General features: G+C 36.9%; 1 protein-coding gene across 2 annotated transcripts in view; it reads left to right on the top strand.

The window, feature by feature from the left end:
* Nucleotides 1–1,574: 1,574 nt before the first annotated feature.
* Nucleotides 1,575–9,406, top strand: part of lmx1bb (LIM homeobox transcription factor 1, beta b) — a 69,756-nt gene continuing 61,924 nt past the window's right edge. Inside the window, exons 1-3 of one of the 2 annotated variants that reach the window (XM_056237492.1) lie at nt 1,575–2,260; nt 3,824–3,948; nt 4,967–5,153. In XM_056237492.1, coding sequence (XP_056093467.1) covers nt 3,879–3,948; nt 4,967–5,153 — 257 coding nt within the window. In that variant the 5' untranslated portion in view covers nt 1,575–2,260; nt 3,824–3,878. Of the gene's footprint in view, nt 2,261–3,254; nt 3,592–3,823; nt 3,949–4,966; nt 5,154–9,406 lie in introns of those variants that run through there. The other variant, XM_056237491.1, reaches the window with a different exon arrangement.

The raw sequence follows: 9,406 nt of genomic DNA, 5'->3' as shown, positions 1-9,406 counted from the left end.
AGATGTTTTCCAGGTCATGTGATCTCATTATGGCAGCAACCATGACAGGCGATCTGCCAGATGTAGAATAATGAAATCTTCCACTTTATCATTTTAAACACATTTTCAGAATTATTTTTCGTTTGGTTGTAAAAGTTGTTTGTTTGTTTGATTTTTTTTATACAGTAGCCTACATGTTTTACAGTAGCTACATCGCACCATTAAAGAAAATTAGCCTGTTTTTGTGTTATTACATTGTAAAAAATTACACGATCAATAAGTTATGACAACATATGTTTTTACGTTGCTTTAACTCATCAAAATAAGTTAAGCAATTTTCAACCTTTTTATGTTATACAAGATTCAACTCATTTTAATAGTCAGTTTAATGTAATTTAAGTTGAAATGACTTAAACACCCAAGTTGATTGTAGCTTATTACTCTATCCCAGACATCCAATAGGACTGCATTTTATTTCATCTGACTCTGTCATCCGCTGTCTGTGGTTTTAAGTAATTTATTTAGGCTACTTCAAAAAATAAGGCAGCAACTTTTTTTATAGTGATAGCTATTATTATTATTATTATTATTAGGTTATTGTATTTTATATACTTTAAGCTTTAAATAGGTCCCTAGTATCCAGTTGTTGGTGTACGGTCCACCTAATGACTATCTCAGCCCACAATTTATCCTTGTTATTATCGAAATGTAGGCTACAGTTCGTCCTTTGATTCTCCTCCTGTCTTTAGATTGATTGAGTATTTGGTGATCAGTGACCTTGCTGATCATCATGCGGCATGCTGCAGTAATGGAGAAAGTACTAAAAATACATTATCAGTTGAGTTCGACCGAGAATAAACCGTTTAGAGGACTGTAATGAACTGGCCGCCGTGGCCTATGGTTTTCTGAGTGTCAACTGAAGACATTTATTTTTAAAGGTGTTGGGCTGGTGGGGGTTAGACTACTCTATAATGAGGGGTCGTCATAGGTATCTCACTTGGCGACTGCTTGAAGTCTCCTAAATGGCTCGGAGGTAGTACGGAATCCCGGGAGTGAGGCGGTAACAGGGGAGCGTGACGAATTATGTATAGCGCGAGGAGTAAAGCGCGTGCATTCCTCCCTCTCAGTGTACTATATGATGTTTGGAAAAGAGCGTGTTAACTCCCATGCTTGAGTAGCCTACAAGACTTGAGGCGTTGAAGGCAAGTCGTTGTTTTTAGTTATATTAAAAACTGACGTTTGACTGGCCAAATCCCATTATATATTATGAAATAGCCTATGCAATGAGCTAAATCAATTATCTTATTGCGACAAAATTTAGAACATTCTAACAGAGGCTTCCTTTAGGTACTTAAAGAGTTTTTTTATATATAAATAGAGGGAGAACGAGAACTTGACTATGTAGTTAATCTCAGCAACAACTGAGGACACGTGCAATTAATAAATACCTGAAGATGAAAGGCGCAACCATTAGTGGGTCTCAACCAAAAATACCCAGCACTGGGATCCTAACAATTGCTCTCAATAGGTAGTCCATGTATATCATTGGTAGTCATGGCTATCGTTAGTCTGTCTCAAATATTTGTGAAGCATTGGGCTGCCATAAATACAGCTGATTTATTGTTTTCCCTCATGATCAAAACGGTGAGCAAAAAAAATGTTTCCTCGCAATACCGCTATAAATTATGCTCTGCAAAATTTAGTTAAACGTGTCTTCGTTGTTTTTAATAAGAACGAAATGTCTTAATGGTTAGAGTTAGAATGTACTCCCCTAAATAAATTGCCAGGGTAACAGAATAATCAAATTACAAAGAAGCTACACATTTTAATAAATGTATAAAAGATTCATCACTTATCTGTTGCATCATTTCATTTGTTCAGATGCGTCCTCTTTTGATTGGTTTATTGGTTTTGGATGAGAATAGATCTATCCAAAGCGGTCCCGCCGGAACGAAACAAACAAAGCGCACTAAATAAAATTAGCTCGATTTTTATCTTTTCTGTTTAATCGGTAGTATTATTACTCTATCCCAGACATCCAATAGGACTGCATTTTATTTCATCTGACTCTGTCATCCGCTGTCTGTGGTTATCGGCCCTGATCTCCAGGTGCATCGTGGACGAGGGTCAGAAGGTTCGAGGCTTCATAATGGACACAAAAGCACAAAGCACGCGGACGGGGCAGGCGTGATGCTCCGCTACCTGATATCAAAGCCAGCAGCCTCTGCATGAGAGGAGAGGGGGGAACCAAAGAGCTCTATTTACGACAACAACAATAACAGTAACATTTTACATTACAATACGCATGTTACAAATTTGCCGTTATTGTGATTAATTACAAAAGAAATTACGCGTAGGCTAATTGCAAACAGAGCCACAGATTACAAATGACTTGTTTTCTTCTGTATTCATCGTAATCACACATAAACACTGCGATGCAAAGTGTGGGATACTTCTGCTACTAAAAAAAAATCAAGAATACAAATAACAGTTAGCCTATTTATGGTGTTTTGTTGCAGATAAAATACATGTACCTTTTTGTTCTGTTTTATTTTTTGCGTCGTAATTTCGTTAAATTGGTTGAAGGAGTTGTTCATTAATACGCAAATCATATATTGTAAAAAAAAAAAAAAAAAAAAAAAAAAAAATGCGCGACTGTTCTATAGGCTAAATGTAGCCTATTCCCGCTTTAAAAAAAAACATTTCTACATAGGCTACCTATATACAGTCTGTGGGGCATCAACATCCATATTTTAAGTTATAATTAAATGAATATACTTAAAATTGTTTCAACATACACTATATTGACTTAACAGCTCTTTCTTGCTTTCTTTTTTATCACTTCAGATATGGATGTTGATTCCCCACAGATGTAGAAATGTTGCATTTTGAGTCCTCAACAAATTTTTTTAAGTAATACATTTATAGACACAGAAGAGTCGCGCGCATTTCACATCTTTCTTTCTTTCTTTCTTTCTTTCTTTCTTTCTTTCTTTCTTTCTTTCTTTCTTTCTTTCTTTCTTTCTTTCTTTCTTTCTTTCTTTCTTTCTTTCTTTCTTTCTTTCTTTCTTTCTTTCTTTCTTTCTTTCTTTCTTTCTTTCTTTCTTTCCTTTAGGCAAAGCTTTAGTTCGAATTAGACTGTGTTTTCAGACTCGTTTATTTTCACCACAATTTTCGTAACGTTGTTTACCATCCTTGTGCGCCTCTAGTTTGGGAGGCAATGCGATTTGGAAGGCGGAACGCATTTAGTTCCACTCGGCGGAGTGCACGAACACTGGCGCACCAATAGCATCCCTAAGTCAGTCAATAGTCTGCGAAGTGACGCGACCAAAAGGGGAGGGTGCTTTCTCTCAAGCCTATCTCAGTTTTGAGATTTCTCAAGCTGCAGGGAGCCGAATGGTGCACTAATTTAAGAGTTAACGTTTAGACATCTCCTTTATATTTTCGTGGATTTGTACTAATTTCCTGAAAAGTTTTGCGGGTCGAGACGACTTGTGCACGGTGTAGGAAAGGGAGGATCTTCCCTTGCAGCTCGTGATAGCGCACTGCCGGGATACAAACTTTGCGCTTCGTGCAGAAAACGTCTAGACTGACTCGGCCGGTAATTAACAGGTGATTTAGTGCGTGTTTTAAGTTTTATAGTTATGTTTTGTTGTGCTTCTGTACCAAGGTTTGATCAAGAGCATATAGTAATCTTGCAAGTGGCAATTGCAATGAAAAGTTTTCTTGAGCTGGCCATCTTAGATTGAGATTTCTGTAATATCAACTGATGTTGTGTGCTGTAGTTTGGGGATTTAAAGCGTGGACAACTCTGACAAATGTGTTGTTATGGATATTACAACAGGTCCCGAGTCACTAGGACGGAGTTCCCTTGCAGGTAACAGTGGGAATATTTAAAGATGTTGGACGGTATAAAACTCGAAGACCATCCGCTGCGGTCGGGACAGGCTACACTTGGAGTTATGCTGGGTAAGTGATTCAGTGTCTTCAGTATATATTCGGAGAATACGAAAAGATAATTTCTGAGAATGTTATAATGCTTTTTTAAATCAAGATGTTGAAGAGAACTACAGCTGGAACTGTGGCAGTCGAGCTATGCAAGCGGCTGGGATGCATCCTCCTCATGTGTCATGCATTTTACCGGCCGGCCGCATATCTGTCCAATTATCAAAGTTATTTCCCAGATAAAATAACCACAGCACACAACTGATGTATAACATCCATTTCTCTTACATTTTATGCGCAACGTAATGCATTTATTTCCATGCTTCAAAATTGGCATTTTCATGGTACAAACAATTTTAGCCTATTTCTCATTCTCACACCTACAGAAATATATCTTATTATGACTGCTTCATTTGAACTACAAATTGAACGTCTAAATCCTGGCGAATAAATAAAAAGCTTATGGTAAAAAATAAAAACAGGCCTAAATAAATTTAAATAAAACACACACACAGACACATGTTGCACACACACACACACGCGCGCGCGCGCGCGCAAGCAAACAGACAGACTGACAAGCAACAACTACAACAACAAACTGCTACATAATTCTATAGTCTTTTTTTTTGTTGCAAATGTTTTTGTGGGTAGGCTATATAAACACAAAGTACAAATATTATATTGTCAATTATTTTGCATCACATATCGCTATAATCGTCGCAATCATGTATAGCTAGCATGTATGTATACTTTTTATATTTAGTTTTGGCTGAAAGTTGCGTTATTTGAATTTCGTGCGTATATAATAATGATTATTAATAATTATAATAGCCTAGTAATAATACATCCCATCGTACATACAGTATGGTGGTAAATTGAAAGTTATTCACACACTATTTATTTTGTCATATTATTTAATATGGCAATAGTAACCTATAATAAAAGATTAGCCACTTATTCAGTAGCCCATTTATAAATCCTTATTTTAAAAATTCAGATGCAGTCAGTGTGTTAGTATTAAAATGATGCTTTTGCCCTCCAGGGACGGAGTGCCATCACCAGGCGGTGTGTGAGGGGTGCCAGCGGCCGATATCTGACCGCTTTCTGATGCGCGTCAACGAGTCTTCATGGCACGAGGAGTGTTTGCAATGCGCCGTGTGTCAACAACCGCTCACCACCAGCTGCTACTTCCGGGAGAGGAAACTTTACTGCAAACATGACTACCAACAGTAAGGGCATGGATTTTCTTTCTTTTTTTAGTGTAACACGCGCGCAGGTTCATTGCTTTAGTTTTTTTTTTTATTCAACTGTGATCAAGCAAAGACATGACACAATTTTCGTTTTTACGCACGAGATGATACTTCTAGTCTTTCCGTTCGTAAAGTTGGACTGTAGCTATGGTGGAGTTGGTGGTATGATTTTGTTGAACTTGTCAACGTCTTAAAATGGTGTTAGTTTTACAATTGAGCCACCAAGTGTACTTTGGAGCAGTGAAGATTAGTCCTTATATTTTTAGACCTTTAAGATATAGTTATAGATAGCTTAATACATTTAGTTTGTAGCATATTACCTGCGTTGTCTTGTTCTTTCTTTCTTGTTTCTAAACTGAGGAACCTTTGAAGGATTTTGAAGGAACCTTTGGGCTGTTATTTGCAACGCAATGGGAATGAAAATTAAGCGATTTCATTTAAAGTGGTCGTTTCTTCGTTTATTTCGATTAATCCAGGCCGACATAATTGTTTGATCACCTGTCGTTCACGCATAGGTTTATTTAACGCAGATTGATGGTCACCCCAGATTATTAATGTAGGCCTATCTTAATTTTACCTTTATTTACATGCCAATGGTAAATCGCCAGAAAATATTTAGCCCTAAATTAGACATTCCGCGTTTATATTTCTGGAAAATATATATAGCCTATTCTTTAATTTCTTGTCTGCTCGCAGATAATAAACGTACATTTTCCCTACTTATTTTTATTTTTATTTATTCATCAAATGTTTCCATTAATTTATTAAGGTAATTTATAATTGTTGTTAGGCCTAGTATTATAAGTATTAATAGCATTATATATATATATATATATATGTAGCCTATATATATATATGTGTGTGTGTGTGTGTGTGTGTATATATATATATATATATATATATATATATATATATAGCCTAGTATTATTATTATTATTAGGCTATTGTTGTTGTTGTTGTTGGTGTTGGTGGTGGTGGTGGTGGTGTATGCACTCGTGGTCGTTTCTATTGTTCTATTACAGAATGCCTTTGATCATGAATGTTAAAAAAAGCCTATATTTTAACATCGTGTGCAACCATTACATTCTGCTCGAATCGGACTTCTTATTCATCTTTTCTATAAAATGATGAAGGCCTGGTCATGGTATGGGATAGTTTGAATGTGCTCAGTGGGTGAGTGCTGTGTTGATCTTCACCCGGTCCTGAAGCTGTGAGTGTGGACCGACCGCAGGGCGCCTTATGTTGCATGTCGTCTTCTTCCCGTGTTTGTCTACTCTAGCTATAGCTTTTGTGTCATGGGGTTTTGAAATATCGCTCCCTCTCTCATTGTGAAAACTGGGGCTTCTCTATCGGACACCAAGCAACAATTAAAAGGCCATATCTACCGCCTGACTTTAATAGTCGCCGATTTTTCCAGCTTGACCGTGAAGAGTTAGTGTTAACAAAATTAATTTCATAGCTCTGGTCTTATATTCCATTACCCTGGAGACGGCAGGTAGCGCGAGACATGCCAAACATGGGAAAGAGGTTTTCTGAGTAGGCTATAGGCTATTATCTAGACTAGCCTTCATAAGGACTGTTTAGATTTAGCCTATATGCTTGTCTTTGGAGTCCTCTCCTTTTTAAAAATTATTTTTCTTTTTGTAATCTTAACTCTGTTATGATTTCTAAGACTGGATGTCAATCAGATGTTAGGTTAGTGTAAATCATATTTTCCTGTCTGATCTCTTTTTGCTCGCATTACGCATTCCTGCATTATTCTGCAATGGAGGTCCTATTACGCGCGTGCTACACAGGTAGCTAGCAGTAATATTTGTTTATTTTTTTCTCAATGACGGGCCACTTAGTAGATGTAATTGGCACCTTTTTGACTTTTATGACGTTCATTTAGGTTGTACTTGTCAACCCCGCAAAGCGCCCGTGGCTCCAAGTTGAAGCCTTTGGCCGTGTCTGGTGGAACTCCGCCTAATGACATGCTAGCATCAATTGATTCATGCCCTATAATCATTATAACCGTAAATCACGACATTGGGCAAACGTTCATATTCACACCTCTCTGTCAGCTATTTACAGCACGAGCTTACCGGCGGGAATTTATAGCTTGTTTTGGCGCGGAAATTTCACCTCGCTGTAGTTCAAGAGTAACTTGGAATAACAGCCTTTCGTTATTAGAGGATTAGCTTTGGAATTACGATCTGCATATAATATTCTTTAAATGGCTCAGCAGACCTTTGCATTAGTGCCAATTAAAGACACAGGTTATGGAAATATAATTGTGTTTTCAAGCTATTAGTGGGAATTCTCGTTACTGTATTGCAAATTAATCGGAATTCATTTGAATTGCAACGCCACTAGTCTACAATAGATAGCCTACAGCCTGCACAATATTTTTTTTACATTTCTTTCTTTCTTTCTTTTTTTTTTTGCTTGCTTGCTCAAAGGAGACAGGAAAAGAAATATTAAATAACCTCAATAGACTATTATTCATTCTCTAAATTAGACTATAATATAGACTATTAAATCTCTCATTTAAAAAACATTTACAAAGTTTGGAGTCTTTTATCTTTTGTTATCAGAACATTAACTTTTAAAATCAGAAAAGCTGTAAAAACTGTTTAAATTAGGCTAAATGTAATTATAATTAAGTTTATATTAATGTTGTTTAAAATGCAGGCAGAATAGGTTTTCGGCAAAGATGGCTTTAGTGGCTGTAACCCGTGAATTGAATTATTCTCAAATAGACATTAGGATTTCTGTACCACATGCAAGGGAGGCTTTCTGTGCACTCAGTATGTGTGCAAGATAGGCTAGATATGACATAACTTCTGCAGTGCAATATCACAGTGTTATTTAACAGTATAGGCCTACTGCATTATTTGAATGCTGAGTGTTTGAATGTTCCCCTTTGGTCCTTGAACCTGGCTCAAGTCTGTTGTTAGTCTTGGTCCAGGGATAATTTGCTCGAAGTAGGAAGTTGTGGACGATCCCCTGGTGTGCTGATAGTTCTATTTTAGCACCGTGGGGGCGTCCTCCTGCGATGTGTTGTTTTTTAATTAGCTCTGCTTTGCGAGCGGGATACCATATTCCCGCTGACATGAGTGGATTTTGGTCCTGGCAGTGTGTTTTCTACATGACTTGAGCCGTATACACCCTCCCAACACACCCTGACATCGTGTTTTTAACCAGAATGCCTTTACTCTCCCATATTATCATTGTTTCAAATGATTTGAATGATTTGTAATGTTCTTGAATACTTGTTTGTGTAGTTGTGTAAATATAAAAATGAAAGCTGCTTTAATGAAAGTGTGAGAAATGGTAGTTCTCGCACGTTTAGAGAAGCGAGGACGCCGGGTCCTAATCCTGCAGCGCTCAGGGTTTTTTTTTGCTTGCAGTGTTGAAGGCCCTCGTATAGCGCCCTGCTCTGGGATGAGGCCGAGCCTGAGCCAGCCTGTTCCTCTGCAAGGAAGTATTAGGTTTTGTGTCAACATTAGCCCAGCCTCTCCTGGCAGCATTAGGATGATGCAATCATCTGTCATCTCGTGACTTGTGCCACACACACCCCCCACCACCAGACGTTTAACGCTTTGACCTAACGGGATGTTATTCTGGTGTAGACGGGAGCGTTAGATGGCTGGGTTTTACATTTAAATCCATTCATGGAATAGATTATTTAGTTTTCTCTATACAAGTCTCTTCTCTTTTAGATGTGTTAGTAAATGTCCTTGACATGTAACTCTACAGCTGTGATAGTATTTAACCATAGAAACTGTGTGCTATGTCTATATGTTTAATGTGCCAGCCAGAGACAACTTTAAAGGATATTTATTTTGCTATTATAAATACAGTACATGCAGAAGCTAATATTTCTTTGCATTATGAATGTGATATTATGGAAATGTCATCACGAACACTTTTAATTTATTTGAACTGACCTCGAAACACTGATGTTTTGTTGACACTTGACTATGATTTTGAAAAGTTGTGTTTTTTTTACCTAAACTTAATTAATGTTTATATTTCTATATTTACATACATATTCAAATTATTTTGTACATACATTTGCCTTATTATTTATATAATAATTGCTATGAATAAGCTAACATTTTATGATGGATGTTACTATAGCATCATAATTAGAATATATTATTCATCTCATGAAACTTAAACTAAATTAAATATTTTACAATAATTGGGAACACGTTACAATTAGGTTTGTTAGTTAACATTAGTTA

This window comes from Rhinichthys klamathensis, unplaced genomic scaffold (assembly GCF_029890125.1).
Source record: "Rhinichthys klamathensis goyatoka isolate OS25496 unplaced genomic scaffold, OSU_Roscu_1.1 h1tg000487l_1, whole genome shotgun sequence".
Lineage (NCBI taxonomy): Eukaryota > Metazoa > Chordata > Actinopteri > Cypriniformes > Leuciscidae > Rhinichthys > Rhinichthys klamathensis.
This window is presented reverse-complemented; position numbering and strand designations above follow the sequence as displayed.